Genomic DNA, 21,945 nt, shown 5'->3' with positions numbered 1-21,945 from the left:
ATAAATGGTTGGATTCAAAGGTACAAAACAAAATAGTTAGGTTTAAAAATAAACACGGAAATTATTCTCCCTCTTTTTTTCCCAATATCTTATGTCCAACCAGTAGCAATAATATTAAAACTAGTCGTATCTTTTATCTCTTTGGTAGCTTGTTCATCATGGTGAATAAAATTAAGGTTGCACAGTATTGCAGATCGAATCTAGCCTTCTTTTTTCCAAAGTCACCCTCTCGAAAAACTCTCCTCCTGCGAGTGCGCGTCATCATCTCTATGCTCATCGATATCATCTTCGCATTAAAGCGCGAAAAGCCACCTAATTTTACCATCTCTGTTCTCTCTATGAATTGATTCGGAAAGGATGCATATAAGAAACAAGCTTTAGAAAGAACAAGCAAAGGCCAGAAGAAAACGAACAGAGGAAATCTAATTTAGAGATTTTGTTGGACATCCAGAAGAAGCTGCGTTCATGTATAAAAGAAGATGTTCGTGGTGGTCGGGAGCCTTTAAATTGTTTTAACTAATGCATATATTCATTGTTGCACCATTAAGTGTACAGATACGTTAGTGTGAATTATCGTCAGGGGTGAAGGATTGTAATGAGGCTTTGCTAGTGACATGCAGGCATCATGACTCTCCATAGGTCATAGTTTTTAAATTGTTTTAATGCTTATGTCTATTGCTTCGGTAATAATTTACAGATTTGTCAGTCTCGCGGTTGAAGAGTACTTGTTTGTAGAGGACTGGTCACTGGTGCCAATCTCAATTATCATCATGGGTAAAGGGATTGGGAAGAAACTATCACTATCCTATTACTTGGTGTGGAAATATGTTGTACAGATGTTTAGATTTATGTATAATTGAGCTTCTTTTTTATCCCAATTTATAATTGAGCTTGAAATGAAAATGAGTTCGATTTACCAAAATATAACGATAATTATATTGAAGACCATCGTTCGTTAATAGAAAACAGAAGATAAATAGGTATGCAACATAATGGCAACGACGGACCCACCCGCCATTAGTGATAGGAGACCAGTGACGGTTACTAATTAGGTTATGTTCGTTTCACGATATAAATGGGCAAAATGGCCAGATTGGTACATTTTTTAGAGGCTTGGTGATATGTTGGTATATTTTCTATTAATTTTCTCAGACTGGTATAAATTTTTGACTCCGGCGCCATATAGGCTTTAAATTTGGCCGGAGTTATTGTTCCGGCCAGGGCTAATGGGATATTTTGCAAAAAAAATTCGCATCAAAAACAATTTCCTGCTCCTAACCCCCCTCTCTCTCCTCCTCCTCATCCTCTTCAACCTCCCCCTCTCCCTCCTCCTCATCCTCCTCCTCTTCAACCCCTCTCTCTCTCTCTCTCTCTCGCTCTCTCTCTCCTCCCATGGTCTCTGTTCTCTGCAACTACACTTCATTGGCCTCTCGCCTCTCCAAACTCCCTCTCCTCGCCAATCCCAACAACAAACCCCAAAACCCAATTTCTGTTTCCGCTTGTCGATTCAAAAGAAAACCCACCACCACCATCATCATCATCTAAAAAATGCCATCAGCAATCCCAATGACAATAGCAACAACAGCAGCCAACAGCAACTTAGAACTCTGTTCCCTGGTGGGTTCAAGCAGCTTGAGACAAAAGTGCCTACGGTGGTTCTCAAACTGAGCTCTGAAGAGATTCTTAGCAGAGATCAGGATTCGGTTGTTGAGGCAGTAAGCTCTGCGGTCTCCAAAAGGGTTAGGGTTGTGGTCCTTGAGAGCGGCAAAGGTGATGATAAGAGTGGCAGTCTCCTCTACGAGGCTGCTTGTGTTCTCAAGTCCATGGTTGGGGACAAAGCTTATCTTTTGATTCGTGATCGTGTGAACATTGCTGCTGTTGGAGCCAGTGGAGTCCTTCTCTCTGATCAGGGTGACCACCCACTTAACTTAAACTTATGATTTATCCTTTTGTATTTGATGTTTTTTGTTTTGGCATTTTCTGATTGTATTTGATTGTACATTTTTTGCTCACCTTTGATGACTAAACATCCCCGGTTGTTGCGTATCAGTTATCTTGGTTCAACCTCCCCCTCCATTCTCTCTGATCAGGGTGACCACCCACTTAACTTAAACTTATGATTTATCCTTTTGTATTTGATGTTTTTTGTTTTGGCATTTTCTGATTGTATTTGATTGTACATTTTTTGCTCACCTTTGATGACTAAACATCCCCGGTTGTTGCGTATCAGTTATCTTGGTTCAACCTCCCCCTCCTCCTCTACAAACCACCACCAAGCCAATGATCTGCGGCCAACCCCTACGACTGACCCAATCACACCCACCTGCACGCCAACTGCTCGATGATATGTTGAGTTGCATTGCCCACTGCTAGCATCATCGACAACGCCCATGCCCTTGCACTTCAACGACAATCTTCCCTTGCCCACCTTTTAGGGGCAGCCATCTGCTCCCTCGCCACAACAACAACCTTGACCATCCTTCCTCATCTTCGATGGTCGTTCGATGCTAGTGGGTGAAATGCACACAAGTCAGCCGAAGAGATGAGGGAGAGACGAAGAGATGGGGGTCGAGGGCCTGCCATTGGAAGCGGTGGGTCAAGGGGTCGAAGGCGAGGACGAAGAGATGAGGGAGGGACAACAAAATGCTGGATTTCGATCGGAGGAAGCTAGGGTTTGTGAGGATCTGGTTCCACGTTGAGGAGATGGAGGGGGCGACGGAGGTGAGGGGGAAGGGGAGGAGGATGAGGTAGAGTTCCGCTACTTCGTTGGGGAGGCCGGTTATTAGGTCGTCAGAGATCCGTGCGCCGCCGGTCGACATCGGAGGGAGGAAGAGGAGGAGGGGGAGGTTGAAGAGGATGAGGAGGAGGAGGAAGAGGATGAGGAGGAGCCACTTTATTGGGGAGGTCGGGTATTAGGTCGTCAGAGATTTGTACGCCGCCAGTCGACATCGAAGGGAGGAAGAGGAGGAGGGGGAGGTTGAAGAGGATGAGGAGGAGGAGGAAGAGGATGAGGAGGAGAAGGGAGAGGGGGAGGTTGAAGAGGAGGAGGAGGGGGGGAGAGGGGGGGTTAGGAGCAGGAAATTGTATTTGATGAGAGGTTTTTTATAAAAAATCCCATCAGCCCTGGCCGGAACAGTAACTCCAGCTAAATTTAAGCCCTATATGACGCCGGAGTCGAAGATTTATACCAATCTGACAAAACTAAAAGAAAATATACCAATATGTCACCATACCTAAAAATATACCAATCTGATCATTTTACCGATATAAATGAGACGGAGCGAGATAGTGATTTTTAGGTCTAACATAATTAATTTTGTCTCTCTTCTTGCACGTAGCGTAATATCTACTTCTGTATCTTTCATGTTATATTTGAAAATAAACTTTACAAAATAATTTTTTCTTCTGAAAGTCATAACTTACAGATCTAAAATACTCTAGCAGTTTTGAATTTCAAGCCATTACTTGAAAGTGTAGTTAATTGCATATAGAACCCTTGTGGTACCGCTGTTTTGGACTTACTAGCCTTATAGTTTCATTGTTCTAGATACACCCAGTAGGTAAAATTTTTCCTACTCTTTTACTTGTAGAAAGACTCACTAAATTTTCACCTAGGGTTATATACGCCAAAATTTAACTGTGCATAAGAGACTCCCAAAAAAAAAAAGGGTCTATCGACAGCAATGACCTTAGAGGGCTAGTACCTGCAAAATAACTCTCTCTTTTTCCTCATCTTCGAGCACATGAACAGACTCAGCGAACAATATTCCCCCATAAAAAAAAAATTCTTAGTTCAATGTTCTTTATGAAATTTGCATTTTGCTTTAGATTGGATTTGACTGATTCTGATTCTTGCGTTAAATCTTATTATCGTTCGTTTCCTTCGTGAAATGATCTTCTTTTGGCTTAAAAATTTTGTATACTTGAGAGAGTAAGGAGGAAAACATTAAAGGCTATTAAAACCCAATAATTTAGTCAGATTGATCCCTTGTGTGAGGAAAGCACTTAAAATTTCCATGGTTTGCAAATTCTAACACAACAGAAAATCAGGAAGAAGATAGAAGCAATTGAGAAGGCAAATTAAAAGTTAACCTTGATGAAATGTGAAGTGGAGAACCACATTACATGTAAAATCATCGCTGATGAGACGTAGTTCATCGCTCTTTTTACAGCTTTCTTGATGGTTCTGAAGAAATTTAAGTGAAGGAGATGGGTAGGAAGAGAAACGGGAAAAAAGCACTTACCCGCTAATTTTTTTTATCTAACACGTATCTTGCACAAATCTCAAAACAAATCTATTAGATAAAAAAAGTTGATGGCCAAGTATTTCTATCCATTTAGGTTTATAGGAGCATTACTCTTATATATTTCTACTATCAGTACAGAGATTATAGAGTTACTACTTTTTAAAGAGAGAATATAAACATTTAATTTATTAAATTTAACATACCCATTAGATAATGAGGATATCAAAACAATTTATAATGGGAATTGTATAAGCAAACATTCTTTTTTACTGTGGGCACAATTTTATATTAAAAAAAAGTGTCAAAAAAATGACCATTAGGCTTTCATCTTTTAGCTCAGCATCCTATAAGTTTATCCTTTTTGCCTAGAGTTGCGCTTCACAACTGCAACGCTACTTAAAAGTAGGCTAAATTGCACTTAAATGCCCGAAGTTAAAAAGAATGCAATTTCTCTACATATCCAAGAACACCACATACAGAAGATACTAAAATGTAACTTTTAGAAACCCTAGGGTATATAAGTGAGGCTATTTACAAACTGAGATATTTATATGCAACATTGGGTAAATAAAAGGGTATCAAAATGCAACATTTCAAGATTTTAGAGCATTTATTTGCAATATTTAAATATTTTGAGTCATTTATTTGCTCAATTTTAAACTAGAGCCCAATTAAGTAAAAGGTGAGTGAAATTGTAGGACTTTTAAATGCAATTTAGACCTTAAAATATGCATTACACTCATCGTGTAGCAGTAGAGCCTACGACTTGCTATTGCAAGAAGTAGCTAAAAAGCAACATGCATTCTTTGATTAAATTAACAACATAAGCATAACGAAACTTGACTCACGAAAATGATGATCCAGATTATCATAATAACCAATTGAATTTAAAACTGCAGAAGGAAACAACAAGAGGACTCCAAATAGAACAACAAAATGCTAGTCTCATCCTATCAGCAAACATTTCAGCTGCTGGTTATTCCAACAAAATATTGATGCACAAACATTTGATCAACTGGTATCAAACCTTTTCTGATCATGTTCACCTTCTATGTCACAGCTTATGAATAGTTTTCATATCAGCTACCTCCTGGAGCGTACCTTTCTCAACATGATCCCACCATCTGAACAGGAAGTTATCGACAACCAGCCTGAACCATGGAGATAGCTTTATACTATCCTCTCCACCATCAGCTTTCCTCAACAGCTCCTTCAATTGATCTCTATTGAAATATTTTGCATCTGCCACCTCATCTGGATTTGGTTGCATATTGACATCTCGAACAATAAAAAGAAGGTAATCGACTGCAATAAAGACAAGCAAAGGAAAATATGGATTAAAAACACAAATTAAAAGGAGAAGGGTTTTCAGATATTAGTCCGTGAAATCTTCAATAATTCCATCTTAGTCCCTCAAATCTTTGAAATGACTTGGCTCAAAGGTCCCTCCAATCCTAAGGGGTCTTGCAAATTGGTCGCTCAATGGGTGTTAGGAGGGACTTAATTTTAGGAGCTTTCAAGCTACATTAGCTTGGTGGCCTTTGACTTTTATGATAAAAATTGTTTGGTGAAATAGAAATTTGTATGGTCAAACCTAATTTATCTGACCTTATAAGCTATTTTCTCAAAAGCCAGAGTACCCCAGCTTTTTAAAATGACGCTTACAAACTAACTTATTTGGTATTTTACCAAACAAGTAGATATGAAAAAGCTAACTTAAAAGCTAGTTCGACCAAAACCCAACCCCCTCCCCCCAAAAAACACACACACACACAACAAGAAAAAAAAAAGGAAAGAAAAACTCTCTAAATGTCCCTCAGCTCATATTTTCATGAACGCAAGGGTTTTTGAGGGAAAAACATTAGTGCTTTTTTTATTTGGGTGTTGAGGTTGGGGGGTGCGGGTTGTGGATTTTTGGTCATGAGGGACGAAGTTGCAAGACCTTGGGATTGGAGGGACTTAAAAGGTTTGAAGGACTAATATGGAATTATTGAAGATTGATTGATTTAATATCTAAAAAACCCAAGAGAGAAACGAAAGTGGCAAGCATTGTTGTAAGGGCTTACGCTCGTGCTCTCCCCATTTTCCATCAGATGGGGCTTTGTAAAGTATTCGTCCAAGAGGTGTGAATTGATCAACAGGCAGGTCAGAAGCAGGTATACCGAGTTCATCTAATAATTTCCTTTGAGCAGCATTTCTAACCCCTAAAACAATGTAATATAGTTTAGTTAAGTTTTTGTAATTGAAAAGAACTAGTATTGGATTTATTTCTCTCTAAAAACAAGATTACCAATGTAGTTTTCTTCTATAAGCTCAGATTCACGATAAAGTGGATGGCTGCAGCATGTATTGGTCCATACCAAAGGAAACGTCACCTTTGTCGCAGATCTTTGCTGTAAAAAATTGCATATAACATTAATCAACATAATATTTTGTCATTATCGCGATAGGCAACGCTACCTTAAAAATTGTTAAATTATTATTATCGGACCAGCAATATTAGACAAAACAAATTAGAGTGAGCAAATCATAACCAAATAATCCACAAAAAAATTAGAGTGGAAAGTTCATGAAATAAGTAATATGCAAACTCATGAACCAGTAATGACTGCAGTCAAGCAAATTAATCCGAGCAAGTAATGCAATAAATTACCAAATTGTTATGGAACTTAGTTTTTCATCAATATTCCATTTGAAGGGTTATTCATGGATTGACATAATTATGGGTGTTATTAATAATAACTCAGTTACTTAGTTGTTATTGGTTACAGATGCTCTAATTGTGCATGCAGAAAATGGCTTACCAGAGACCATTATATAAGCACAACTTCTACAGGCACTCCTAACTACAAAGCTGTAAAGACAAACAACATTGGCACTTATAACGATCGGAGAAAGAGGAGCAAAACTATGGAGACCAAAGCTTAGGAAGTGAAATACAAAAGATCAAAGCTCAATATGGAGTTTGTATTTTGATTTATCTATTGCCTGACAACATATTCAGGCTAGAATAAACATCTGAAATCTACTACTTTGCCGAAGTTTGTACTAGGTAGGAGGATCTAGTGTAACAAGATGGAATGTGGGATGGCTAAATACTGTATAATTTTACATGCTTATTTACTTCATCTGGTAATGTCACAGTTAACCATGTCGGAATTCATAGGAGACAGCCAATAGAAATCTTTAAGGAAACTGTGGATTTGCATGGATACCAAATTCAGATATGACTTCTAACAATATATATCTACAAAAGATGCAAATTAAACCTTTAGGGCAATAGTAAGGAACTGTATATGACATGTAGAAGGACCTATAAAGAAAACCTGCGAATTGAAATTGTGTTAGAAGTACTTCTAGTTGCTAAATGTATTTAAAAAGACATGTCTTCATGGTCTACTGAAACATTAGACACTACTATGATTTCCTGACAAAGTATCACCAAAGTTTCCCAAGCCCCAACAGTGAGGTTATCTGTCACCAAATATCTAAGTTTCAATACGCTTCCTCAACTTTTCAAGAGAAGATTTTCCAGCCTTACAAGCCTTTTGGAGGAAAAAAATTGCATCAATATGAATACAATTTCCTGGCAGTTATGCACTCAGTATTGAGTCATTGGTTTCTAAAAGGGGTGGATCATGCAGGACAAAATAGGCGCTACCATATTGTACACAATTCTGTTTTCATCATCAGGAATGCTTTTACAAGCCTGCATTATACTTTTACCTGTATATAAGAAATATCACAATTAAATAGCATTTGAAAGTTGGCCCATTTTCTGACCTTCGCTCTTCCAAATCACATTCATGGATATTTGTGCATGGCTAAAACCTCTTCAGGTTAAAAACGTTCAGAAAATGATGAGACAAGTAGAAGAGATGCTAATCCACCACATAAATTCAAAAAACTACAACTGCATAATCTCAAGAAATATTCTAACGTTCAATATTTATCGAAATGAACAATATACTATAACCTATATACCCCAAGTTAAGAATGACGACGTGCATTCCAAAAATATCAGCTCACTTAGAAATGAACATGAATATATTAATAGCCCTAGGAGACACATGGAAGCCTGTCATCTCAAAAAGATAGGATTCTTATTTATCCAAGTGTGAATTGGACACTTCAAAAAATGTGTCCTCCCTTTATTTTGAACAAAACACTTTCTTTTTTGAACAATAACAACAATACTTTCTAATAATAAACATGCAGTTTCATTACATACCTGAAGTAGCAGCTCATATTTTGAGTTGAACAGGAAAACGCTAAAAGCCCTATGAAGCAGATTCTCAGACTCAATCCTTTCCATCAGATGACCTAAAATTAATACAAGCGCTCACCATTATACATATATACAAATGAAAATTTTGTAAAATTGTTAAACTCGAGTGCATGTTAAATCATTGCTGCTATTGACAAATTATTAAAGTAATCAGTCAAATAATGTTTCAGAAATTGGTAGTAAGTGGTGACAAACATTAACTACATGAAATCAACCCCTAAACACTGGTCAAAGTATAATTCTTCCAAAAATTGCATTGAACAAAGATAAATAAATCAAATAAGCAGTGAAAAAGAACACATCTGAGCAAATGCAAATAATGCTGATTCCAATTAACTACAACAGATAGGGATATGTTTCAACCATCAAAACTAGAAAGATACCATTATTCCAGCCTTATAATTCTATATATGGATTCATCAAAGTATGAGTTCGGATGGAGATAAACCAGTCTGTATATATGATCACTGCATCACTTAAGCTTCATATTTCTTAAGTGGGGATGAGAGCAAGGATAATTTGTGAGTCGGGATGAGAGCAAGGATAATTTGTAAGTCTGCAGATAATATGAGTGCAAATGGTTATAGTATGCTTGGCTTATTCTAGACATTTATGAATGATGGGCACTTCTTTTGTTCCTATTAAGCTGAAACTACAAACAAAAACACTTCAAAGCATAACCAAACATTTACCCATTAAGAGATAGAAATGTACTTAATTCAATTTGTTATTACATCAAAAGTAACCATTTATTTGGACACAAAAAAAATTATATGATTGTAGAAATGGACATTATTAAGTAAAGACAAAGCAAGTGAAATTTCAGAGTGCGTCATACGGGTTCAAGCATTTCCCTCTTAGATTTTTTGTAAAAATGGGATCATTGTTCTACAACTACTTTTTCTTGTTGGTTTTAAGAATGTCCCTTAGAAAAAAATATGGACAGATATAGACATAAAATATTTGTTTTTCCAAGGCCTTAACCATGTGAGCATATTTCAATTTTCAACATTGTTTATAGACATTTATTTAGCAACCTAAATCTATTCAAATTATAAGTTATCCTCCTAAGGCACCAAATATTCCTCCAAGGATTGTTGTCATTGCTAATCCTATAGTCCATAGCAAAGCTTAACTTTTCTTTGTTTTGAGCCTTGGCCTAAGATCTCATCTACAAGAAGTAGATGTGAGAATCAGCCAATGCCAGCCTAGATATTAGAATGAACCGTTGGCCTATAAAAGAAAAGAATCCACACAAATTTGGTTACAGAACTATAGACGATACCATCATTGTGGAGACATCGTTCTGCTGTGATCATACACAAATTTCCAATATTCACACACTGTAGGATACACCAATTTCTTGGTTCTAGAGCTTCAAAGAAAGTGCAAAACCTTCTCATGATGAAATTCAAAGTCATAGAGAAGACCACAGCGCAATGTGCCACCAAATAACTATTATAGTCTATTATAGTTATGCAACCATGCAAAAGGAAAAGAAAGAAAATTTTGCAGAAATAACAGGCTTTTACTGTTAATGTGTATTTAGGTTTAAAACCAAATCTGGGATAGTTTAGCGTCAAATGACCAGATAAAGAAATAAAGGTACAACTCTAAAGTAACATATTAAATTGGTAGCAAGAAAGGTAGGTAAATAATTAGAAATGTAAAAGTGCTGTTACCTGGACCTTATTCTTTTAATCCTATAACCATTAGGTGACCTAGGTTACCCTGAAACTTCGTCTGGGCTTCCATATCCATGTTTGGCACGTATCCAACTCCGACACTCCTTGGACACTTATTGGACACTCCTTTAATATGCATACATTTATTCGGACGTGTACTCAATTATATGATACATGTTTTAGTTTAAGACATTCATCATACTCCTCTTGGACTTATATCTTACACTCCACAACCAATTCAAGCAACTCACTTGACATGGGTTGGGTTCATTTTAGCCTGTTGATAGTAGTATCATACACTGTTTAGTCCCACATTGGTAAGGAACAAACTCCTTTGTAAATCCTAACCTATAAAATAAGACTCAAGGAGGAGAGGGAAATCATCCTCTGATTAACCAACAACATGGTATCAGAGCCATACCCCAACTCCATCTCTCTCTCCTAGCCCTAACCCTAGTTGCCACCTAACCCTAACCCTAATCTCTTGTTTCTACCCCGCTGCCACCGCTAGAGAGCAGCGACCACGTTGTCCGGCTATCGTCCAGTTGTCATCTAGCAACTAACTCTCAACCAGTCCTTGACCACGACCGCCCACCCATGACCAACAAGTGGCCTCCTCACAATTTAGCCGCCGACAAACAAGCGGCCTCCTCACAGTTTAGCCGCCGACACCCTGTTTTAGATTTGAAACATTTCAGAAACCCTAGCGTAAAAAAAAGTTTAGAAGTTTGGTTGTTCGCTAGAGATGGATTAGTTGCGAGGATTTGTTTGGAGGTAGTTTGATTGTTGGTTGATTGGTACTTGGTACATGGTTGTTTAGTTGTTGAGGGTTCACTAGCTAAGGTGGAAGGACTGATGCAAAATCACTGACCAGAAGCTGAACATGTCTAATTATCTCCTATGGATGCAACTAGTTCGTGTGTATGTTTCTAGCCAAGGGAAGGCTCATCATCTTACTATAGTTCCTCTTGTGACGGTGTCTACCTCATGGACACAAAATGACACTAGCCTTCTTCATCAGATCTAGAATAGTATGGAACCGAAAGTCCTTTAGTTATGCATTCACTGTAATTTAGTGAAACAAGTATGGGTGTTTTTGGAGCAGCTATACTCAGGTTGTGGACACGCCAACCGGGTGTATGAGGTTATTCAGGAGTTATTCAGGAGCAAGATGGACGAGTAAACTCAGACGTTTGAGTAGTATTATGGTTATTTTAATCGCCTTGCAGAGAAATTACGACAAAATTTCCCCATCAATGCAGATGTCTGGAAGATGCAGGACCAATAAGATCAGCTGATGGTACTTACTTTTCTTGGTTCTCTCCCACAGTCGTACACTCCAACACGCCCACAGATCATTGCAAGCTCTGCTACACGTTCGTTACCAGAGACTTATCACATCTTGCGGTCAGCAGTTCCAAGTGCATCCGCAAGCATTGTCGTTGAGTCTGCACACAAGTCTACACTTGCTACACAGAGCAAACCATTCCCTGCTCATGTTGGAGGTCGGTTTGGAGGCCATGGAGGACGTTTTAGAGGACAAAGAGGTCGAAGAGGTACCTCACATGGAGCCACAGCAGATAGCTCCTCTATTTACTGCCACTATTGCAAAGAAAGAGGTCATATGAAGTTCAGTTATCCTCAGTTACAGGGTGAGCATCCTCAGTCTATATGTGTAGCTGCACACGAGAGTCATTTAGATGACAAGACTCAATGCTAGCTTTAGCAGCTTTAGCAGCTTCAGCTATTTCAACAATTTTAGAATGCTCAGTCCACTGCTACTACAGCCACACTAGTTCAGTCAAGTAAACCCACTACTTGTCTTACATCATCGTCATCTCACACTGGGCTTATAGATTTAGGGGAAACGGATTATATGACTGGGAATCGAGATATACTATCTTCCTACACACTTACCACCTCCTTTTCTCCAGTAGTATTAGTTGATGGCTCAACGACACCTATAGCAGGAGATGGTATTTCCAAAACTACTAATATTCTACTTTCATCTATATAATAATATCTTTCTCATTTTCCTTTTAATCTCTTATTTGTCAATAGGATAACTAAAGCATTAAACTTCACGCTAACATTCTTTCCTACACGTTGTCTTTTTTTGACACTTGGGATGAGGAAGACAATTGCCACAGAATGTGAGAGGACGGCCTATATGAACCGGAGTTTTCTTCATACCAGGTGGCATGTGTCAGCTCTACATCAGCCATTGAGGAGCATTGTCCATTTGGTCATTCACCACTTTTAATTCTAAAAACTCTAGTTTATGATTTGAGTCGTGTCAAGTCTCTAGATTGTGAGTGATGTCAACTGCGAAAGCATCAACAAGTGTCTTACCCTAATCGAGTCAATAAGAGGGTCCATAACCCCGTTTGAGTTAGTACATTCAGATGTATGGGGTCCTTGTTCCATTTCATCAAAACTTAATTATAAATATTTTGTTAGTTTTGTGGATGATTTTTCTCCCATAACTTGGATTTACTTGTTGAAAACTAGCTCTGAAGTGTTCTCTATTTTTAAAGTTTTTTACGTTGAAGTTAAAAATCAGTTTCATCATAAACATTAGAACTCAAAGAACAAACAATGCCAAAGAATATTTTGATAACACTTTTACGAATTTTTTAAAGGAAAATTGGATTCTACATCAGTCATCTTGTATGTACAAACCCTAATAAAATAGGGTTGTCGTTAGTGAAGTTCCGAAACAATTTTGAGGATGTCATTTTAACTGCATGTTAGCTCACCAATAGTCTACCTTCATCTATTTTAGACAACAAAACTCTAATTTCTCTTTTGTATCAAGATAGCAAAAAATTTCATTTATCACCCAAAATCTTCGGACAACTATGTTTCATTCACAATCACAGTCCTCAAAGGACAAAATTAGATCTGAAGCCTATTAGGAAAATCTTTCCTAGATACTCTTAGTCTCAAAAAGGATACTAATGTTATTGTCCTTCTTTGGATCATTACATCATTTCAGTCGATGTCACCTTTTTTGAAAACAAATCAGGACGAGTTACCTTTGACAAACTACCCTCATCCCCTCCTGATAATGTTCACTTTCTTTTCTTTCGAGAGACTACTGCCAATGCACCCTCAGGGTCAGTTGTACGAGCGGATCCACCACCTAAGCTTGTTGAACTAGTCCAGGTTTATACACGGCATTCCACTCTGACTATTGTGCCAGAATCTACTTGTAACCAAAGGGCAAAGAACAAAAGTACAAGTTAGTAACAATGTTGCCACATAGCTTAGTGCTACTCCTACAGATGATCTTCCATTTGCCCTTCGAAAAGATAAATGATCTTGTTCTCGATATCCGATTGCCCATTATGTTTCTTATTCTTCATTATCTTTGTCATATCATTCTTTCATTCCTTCACTCAGTTTTCAATAATGTGTCTGAAGCTCTATCTCACCCACATCGGACGACGGCAATGCAAGAGAAGATGACAATCTTAGAGGAGAATGGTACATATGATCTTATTCCCTTACCCTTTGGCAAGAAATGTTGGTTGTAAATAGGTCTATACAGTCAAGGTGAATCTCGAAGGGTCTCTAGCTCACATCAAAGCTCGCCTAGTTGCAAAGGGATATTCACGAATTTATGGGCTAGACTATATCGACACATTCTCTCCTATCGCGAAGATTACTTATGTCTGTATTCTTATTTCTCTTGTTGTTCGCTATCATTAGCCACTACATCAACTGGATGTCAAGAATGTATTTCTAAATGGCATTCTAAATGAGGAAGTTTACATGGAGCAACCATCAGGATTTTCTACTCAGGGGGAGTGTGGGAAAGTCTACAAGTTAAAGAAATCCATTTATGTCTTGAAACAATCCCCAAGGACCAGGTTCGGATGTTTTGCAGGAATAACTCAGAAGTTTGGCCTTCAACAAGCTCAGAAGATCATTTACTTTTCAGGAGATTTCACAATAGGAAACAAATTCTCCTTATAGTATATGTTGATAACGTTGTGATTACTAGAGATGACATACAAGGCATTCATCATTTGAAGGAGTATCTACAACAACATTTCATAGCAAAGATTTTGGATCCTTAAAGTACTTTCTGGGCATTGAGGTAGCTAGATAAAAGAAGGGAATTCTCCTCTCTCAGTGAAAATATGTGTTCAGTATGTTATTGAACGCCATGTCAGAATACAAGGGTATTGACTCACCGGTGGATAACAATATCAAACTTGCACCGGATCAGGTGGAGCAACTAGAAGATGTTGAGAAATACAGACAACTAGTGGGAAATTTGAACTATCTGACAGTTATTAGACCAGATATTGTATTTCCAGTCAATGTAGCTAGACAGTTTCTCAACACTAAGGACATCCCATATGGAGGCCGTGAAGAAGATCCTTAGATACCTTAAGAAAACTATAGGTAAGGGAGTTCTCTATTCTGATAGTAGACATGCAAGAGTTGCAGGATTCTCAGATGCAGATTGGGCAAAATCTCCAGCAGATAGACAATCGACTACTAGGTAATATGTATTTCGAAGAAAATTTTGTTTCCTAGAGAAGTAAGAAGCAGGGTGCAGTCTCTCGCTCTACAGTTGAGTCTGAGTATCAAACCATGGCGAATCTGACTTGTGAGCTACTGTAAATTAGAGGTGAATCTGACTTGTGAGCTGCTGTAAATTAGAGATTTATTGACAGAAATTGATTTCCTTCATGTACGTCTGATGAGCTTGTATATAGACAACAAGGCTGCTATCTATATAGCTGAGAACCTAGTATTTCATGAGAGAATAAAACACATAGAGATCGATTGTCACTTGATTTAAGAGAAGATGAAGAAGGGAATATTAGAGCCAAGCACATATCGTTAGGACATTAGCTTACAGATATTCTCACAAAACATCTAGGGAGAACACGAGTGAATTTTTTTTTACCAAGCTAGGCATGTATGATATATATGCTCAGCTTGAGGGGGAGTGTTGAGAGTAGTATTGTACATTGTTTAGTCCCACATTATTCCTTTCTAAATTCTAACCTATAAAATAAGACCCAAGGGGGAGAGGAAAATCATCCTCTCTGATTAACCAACAAGACAGCCCATACCATATTTGGAAGAATGATTTCAAAGAGTCTTTATGTATCAAGTTAAAACACGAGTGGTTTCCCAATATATAATCTACTTAATAAATGAACCATAAAATGTTACAGAAATCTAGTTTTGGTAACATGTAAATAAAAAAATTGATCCCTTGTAAATTACTATTTTCAATATGTACATATATAGTTGTGTCTCATATCCTACCTTTTACAAATTTGACATGACCCATGTCCTCATCCGCACCCATGACCGCACCCGTACACGTGTAACGTTGTAGGTGACAAGTTAAAAGGCTCTAACCAAGCATAAGCGGTACTGCTTAGATATTACAGAAAATGGTAAAAGAAACAAATACCCTGGGAGGACTCGTGCAAGTATCAAAAGGACAAATATAGCTAAAATACAGTGAAAAAAACACTCTCAAAATAACTAATATATAATTAAAAGTGGTTTCGAAGAAATCTACAACTCAAAGGACTACTGCATTAAAATAGACATACAGGTTTATTTGGACTGGGAAGAACATGCACTTTTTGTTGGTTATTAAATGCATTAAGGGGCTGTTCGTTTCGCAAAAAAACTAGGAAATCAAAGAATAGGAAATCAAAGAATAGGATTTCTTGTATTATGGTTGTTTGGTTGGTTAAAAAAAGAAGGAAATCAAAGAATAAGAGATGAGATGAGATGAGTTGTCATCATATTATTGGATGATGTGAGTGATTTTTTAAGAAAACTTGTTTTGAGGTTGTTTGGTTGGTTAAAAAAATAAGGAAATGTATTATAAGAAACCTATTTCCTATAATAATTTCTTTCTTGTGTTTGGTTCATTCTTAAAAATAAGAAAATAGATGAGATGAGATGAGTTGTTTGTATATTATTGGATGATTTGACCGACACTTAAGGAAATCAATTTCCTTTTTTTTTTTTTTGAGGAAATGGGTGGAAATGAAATGTTAATGAGATGAGATGAGTTGTCACCATATTATTGGATGATGTGAGTGATTTTTAAATATGAGAGGAGATGAGTTGGATGATGTGACTCATTTCTTGTGTTTGGTTTATTTTTAAAAGTAAGAAAGGATATGAGATGTGATGAGTTGGTGGATAAAAATAATATTTTATTGATAAAAGTGTATAGATTTCTTTTTATTGGGATGAGTTTTAGGGATGGAAATAGATTATAATAATATTTTAATACAAAAAGTACATGGAAATCATTTTCTTGGTTTTTAGGAAACCAACCAAGGGCCAAACAAACAGCCCCTAAGTAGAAAGTCCTCTTCAGCTAGTAATCCTAACAATCAAGTCTGTCAAAAATATGCATCTTCTTTCTGAGTCAAGTACTTTTTCTATTCACAAGACCAATATCATATAACATAAATATATCAATCATGTGCGAGAAATAGCAAAAACATAAAACTGAACGAAAAAAGTTAACCATAGATATGGAAGAACTCAATCTCAAATATGCATTATTTTCATGTAAATGGTTAAATATATCTAGGAATGGTAATCCACTACATACAGTTGTATTTGGATTCATGGCCAACAACATTGTCTTTCTCATCAACCAAAATGCACCTGCATAATATAGCAATATTCAGATTTGAAAGCTGTTGACAATTAATTGCTGTAAAAAATAATGCAACATCATAAACGAGGAGTCACAAAATGTGTATGTCACTTTTGAAGTCTGTCACACAGATTACATACCTTAAAGATCCAACAGAATAGCTACTAGGGAATACAAGATTGATAAAGTGAAAAGAACAGATATGGTAAAAGTAAGCAGAACAGAATTGGCATGAACAATACGTGAGTACCATGTGGACTGATTGAAAAGCAAGGAAAACAGTAAAAGAGAGTGATTATTCTAGAAACAGGCTTAGGAGAATGAGGATTCTATACTATGAATTGCAAAGGCAGAAATATAAATCTTGAATTATAGTAGACCAAGAAGAGAAAATTATGAAAGCAATGCCTAATTCAAAGCACCATCTGCTAGTATATTTTTTCTTTCCCTTCGTAAATGGGTTCAAATATTCAACCAAGGCCAGCAGTTAATTATGTGAAGATCTACCATGTTAAGATTTCTTGAAAAAAATAAGGCAAAATATGCATTCTAAAAAAGGTATACAGTCACTAATCCAGAAAGAAATTAAACTTCAGCTTATATAAAACAAGCAAGAAACTACATATGAGCCAAAAAGGTAGAATAAGCATAAGCAAAAAATTACTTGAGAAAGATATTGATGTGGAGACGTAAATCAAGGTAAGTAACTAATCTAATCCGAAATGTTGACCAGCTTAACATCTTGCAGCATCTCCATTAGCCTATGTTTCGTGAAAGCAAGTGCTGCAGCATGCCTTCAATATAATCTCCGTCCTTGTACCGATCTGATCTGAATACAATTTACCAAGATGATTAGCTAATTGTAATTCTCTTGGAAGTTTGCCAGTCAAATTCTATTGGGAACACACCCACTTAAACTTTCCTTACCAAATTAACTCAGTCCCGGCTCAAGACAACCTCGCAAAGCAAAAGGAATCAAAAAAGTCGACAAGCATTTTGAAAAGTTCCAGCTTCTGATTTATGGCATTTGTGTCTCTACTGAGAAAATGGTTATATTCATTAATTTTCAAGAATATAGAACTCTGACTTTTCAGAGTTGGCAGAGATCCACAGTTCCATATACCATCTATCTTCCAGATTATTAACCTCTTCCTTTTCATCAATCTCACTCAGATCTTCTCACGAACACATAACTCACAAAAATCATAACACAATCAAAGTAAAACAGAAAATATTTACAGACTCATCGTCAAACATGACACCCCTGAACAACATCCATGTAAGGACCATTGGCAACAGAGGTGAATGCATCAGCGGTGGCCATGGCAGTCTCCTCTTTTCCCATGGGAGCGGCGGGGGTGCAGAGATGACCCAAACGAGCACAGGACACAGGACAAAGAGAAAGGCTAGATTTGTTGGAACCAGATCACAAAAGCAAGCAATCTACTATAAATGAAGAAGAAGACAGAAACTGTGATGTTCGTAACCATAGCGCTGCTCCTGAGAGTAGGCTCTGGATCCCACCACAAGACTCCGACATCTCGATTGGAATTCTCACTCTCCCTCTTTGTTGGGTTCTTGATAATTATTACTAACTTGAGCTGTGCACCTCGCACTTCATCAGTTTGGGTGCTTTTTCAATTTGTGTTCATTGAAAAATTCTACCCTTTGGAAAACTTTGCTGGTTCGTTTTGGAGTCTAATCGTATAAGGATGGGAAATATGGGATCTACTCCTATCATCAATATGGTACTCAAGATTAGAAACAACAGAATAAACAGCAAGTACAGAAAAAAGAAAAAAAAAAGAGGTTTTCTAGAAACAGTCATACAAAAGACATTGTTTCCAATATCATGGAAATGTCCGATATATCAGTCGCTAAATACTTTCCTAAGGCTTCTCGCAAAACAAGGTGATCTCAATATCCTCTCACTTTTGGCAACCTTTGGGTGATGTATCATGAATTCCCCAATATATTAGGTTACATTTCATCCTCAAAAAAATCGGCTAAATGTTGCAATGTTAAGTTTATTTGTTTTAAAAGACTGTTTATGGAACTTTAGGTCTAAATTTAAAGCAATATCTTCTCATGTAAATAACCAGAAAGAAGATTTAGGGTAAGTTGAGACCAAATTCTTTTGCAAAATATACCACGTTTCCCACAGCTTTATTCTTTGGTGCATCAAGGATGAACATCTATGATACATACACACATTATCTTATTGACACTCCAATATTTATTAAATATCACCAATATACCACTCATATCTGCCACCCCATATGAATTTTTATGTTTGATATGTCCCCAACATCCGACATTTAGAACACGGAAAATGAGGGATCTTTAAATTTTGTACGGAAGAAACATTTATCTTCAGTTATGGAACAGAAAGAAGACATCTAGGATTTATACTCGAATGGAAATGAAATTGAAGCCCTTAAGTGAAAGCACCATCTAGTTTTGTATTTTTATTTCCCCTTCTCTGTAAATGTGTCCAACTAGATACTTTTTAATTCTGCAGAGCAAGATTATTCCACCAAACCAGCAATTATTTATGTGAATGCCTGCTATGATAAGATGCCTTTAATAATAAGTAAAATATGCATTATAAGAAAAGAAGTATCTAATCATTAATCCAGAAAAAAGGTTTTAAATTTCAGATAATTAACACGAGACGATATTTGAGGCAAAAAGAAAAAAAGGTAGAATAAGCAAAAGCAAGGAATTACATAAGAAAGATAATGATGGGATAAGTAAATCAAGGTAACAAAATAACCTAATTAAAAACGTTAATTGACCAGCTTAACTTCTTCCATCATATCCAAAGAGCCTAGCCTGTGAAGACATCCAGCATGCAAACAAAATGATCATGGTCCCCTTCTTAGCTGAATTCTATTGGAACCTCCACCAACTCAACTTTGCCTGATTAAATTAATTCAGTCCTGCCTCAAAACACTCTTGGAAAGAAAAATGCACTAACAAAATGTTGACGTGCATTTCGACAAGTTCAAACTTGTTTCTCTGGTTAAAGGCATTTTCTGCTCTACTGAGCAAACTAAAATATCCATTAATTGTATAAAAAAAATATAAAACTTTGACTTATTAGAGTTGGCAAAAATATAAAACTTTGAGCTTATGAGCACATCTAATGATCTAAATAAGCTAGGCTAGACAAAACGAAGGACTACTATACCCATGAAATTTTTAAAATTTCAACCATGAAAGCCAAAAGCCACCAAAATCTAACATAGGCTAAAACACTCTTGCAAAGAAGTATGCTCTATTATTCCAACATGCATTCATAAATATAGCGGCATTTTGCAATTTTTCAACTTTTCCTCGGAACGGTGTATCTTAATTGACCAGGCAATAAAAACTTTGACTTATCAGAGTTGGCTGAGATCCCTGTGCCATTTACCTGCTCAAGATCCCATTCTATTTCCAAAATCCCTTCTTTTTCATCAGTCTCACTCAGACCTTATCACGAACACATAACACGCACAAATTATTCAAAACAACAAAATGCTAAAAATCATCATAGATCAATCAAACAAGAACAGAAAAGATCGACTCACTCGTCCTCAAACATGAGTCGCCTCTGTACCGCATCCATGTCAGGATCAACGGAGACTTCGCCGGCTGCGGCGGCGGCGGTCTCCTCTTTGCGCATGGCGGAGCTAAGGAATACGAAACGAGAGCAGGACAAAGAGAAAGGCTTAGATTTGCTGGAATCAGATCGAAGAAGCAAGCTATCGATAGATGAAGAAGACGAAGATAAGGATTGCGGTGTTCTTGATCGAATCGCTGCTCGTGAGATGAGGCTCTGGATCCCACCACAAGACGACGACATCTGCGTTGGATTCGCGCTCGGGGACAAGATTCTTGAAAGTATATGGTGTGTTCGGTTTGGGGGATAACCGGATAAGCATGGAATATGGGTTCGGTTCCTATGAGTCAATGACCACTATTTGTAGTTCATGTGTTAGGTGGCGTGTGATATTTTATTTTGTTTGAAGTTTGATTTACGTGTATCATGTGTATGATTGGTTTGATTAATGAGTATCTCGTGGGATTTCCTTTTCTTTAATCTTTATTTGGATGAGGATGCGATGCGTTTTCCTATGTGAGTAGAAATTTATCGTTGTTTGGTTTGTGACAATTGTCGTCACACGTGGCTCTAGTTGCAGTCGTTTAACAATACGGTTTTTTAAATTTTCTATTCTATTTGGGGTTAATTGCGATTAGAGATATATATTTGCTCTTTAATGTCACTTCTTTATCTCAGGTACATGCAACTAATCAAACAAATAGTTTTTAATTATCATTATCAAACCTAAATTTTGAGGGTTGGATTTGGACAATTTGATTCTTTGCTGAGCTTATAGTTGATGGATTAGAGGAGTTTTGCCTATTTTGTGACGTAGCTGAAACCTATAGATGGTGCACATTTGCGCAACTCTTAAATAAGGTAGTTGGGAGCGTTTGGAAACCGTGGCGTTTCTGCCGTTTCTAGTTTTTTTTTCAAAAAAACAATGAAACGCGTTTGGCAACCGGGGTATTTTTTTGACTTGACCTTTCGCCCTTCCTCCGCCGCCGTCGCCGTCGCCGCTATATAAATAATAACTATAAATGATGTTTCCAAAACATGTTTGAAAAAAAACCCCATGGATTGGTGTTTTTCTTAAAAAACACTACAATAAAATCACTTTGATTACAAAACACACCAACAGTAGCATTTGAATGTCATGGTGCTTTTAGTGTTTCCATAGTGCTTTTGCCAATAACGAAACACAATGTGTTTGAAAATCATTGTGTTTTTTTATACTATAATATCAAAAACAAAAAACACATCACTTATTTTAAAATACTAAAAAGGTACTTTAGGCTTAGTGTTTGTGTTTTGAGTTTCAATGGTGTTAATATAATGTTTAATATAGTTTATTAATAATATATTCATTGCATAATATAATATAGTTTAGGTTGAGTTTCAATGGTGTTAATATAATGTTTAATATAGTTTATTAATAATATATTCATTGCATAATATAATATAGTTTAGGT

General features: G+C 36.9%; 1 protein-coding gene across 1 annotated transcript; it reads right to left on the bottom strand.

Annotated features, from left to right (window-relative positions):
• Nucleotides 5,078–20,833, bottom strand: LOC109824699 (isopentenyl-diphosphate Delta-isomerase I-like). Its single transcript, XM_020391341.1, has 6 exons — nucleotides 20,460–20,833; nucleotides 16,837–16,892; nucleotides 8,479–8,570; nucleotides 6,538–6,640; nucleotides 6,314–6,451; nucleotides 5,078–5,552 (listed from the first exon to the last, which is right to left on the bottom strand). The coding sequence occupies exons 1-6, from the start codon at nucleotides 20,732–20,734 to the stop codon at nucleotides 5,302–5,304; spliced, it is 915 nt and encodes a 304-aa protein (XP_020246930.1). The 5' UTR covers nucleotides 20,735–20,833; the 3' UTR covers nucleotides 5,078–5,301.

Source organism: Asparagus officinalis, chromosome 9 (genome assembly GCF_001876935.1).
Source record: "Asparagus officinalis chromosome 9, Aspof.V1, whole genome shotgun sequence".
Taxonomy (NCBI): Eukaryota; Viridiplantae; Streptophyta; class Magnoliopsida; order Asparagales; family Asparagaceae; genus Asparagus; species Asparagus officinalis.
Note: the sequence above shows the minus strand (reverse complement) of the source record. Positions and strands in the feature narration are given on the sequence as shown.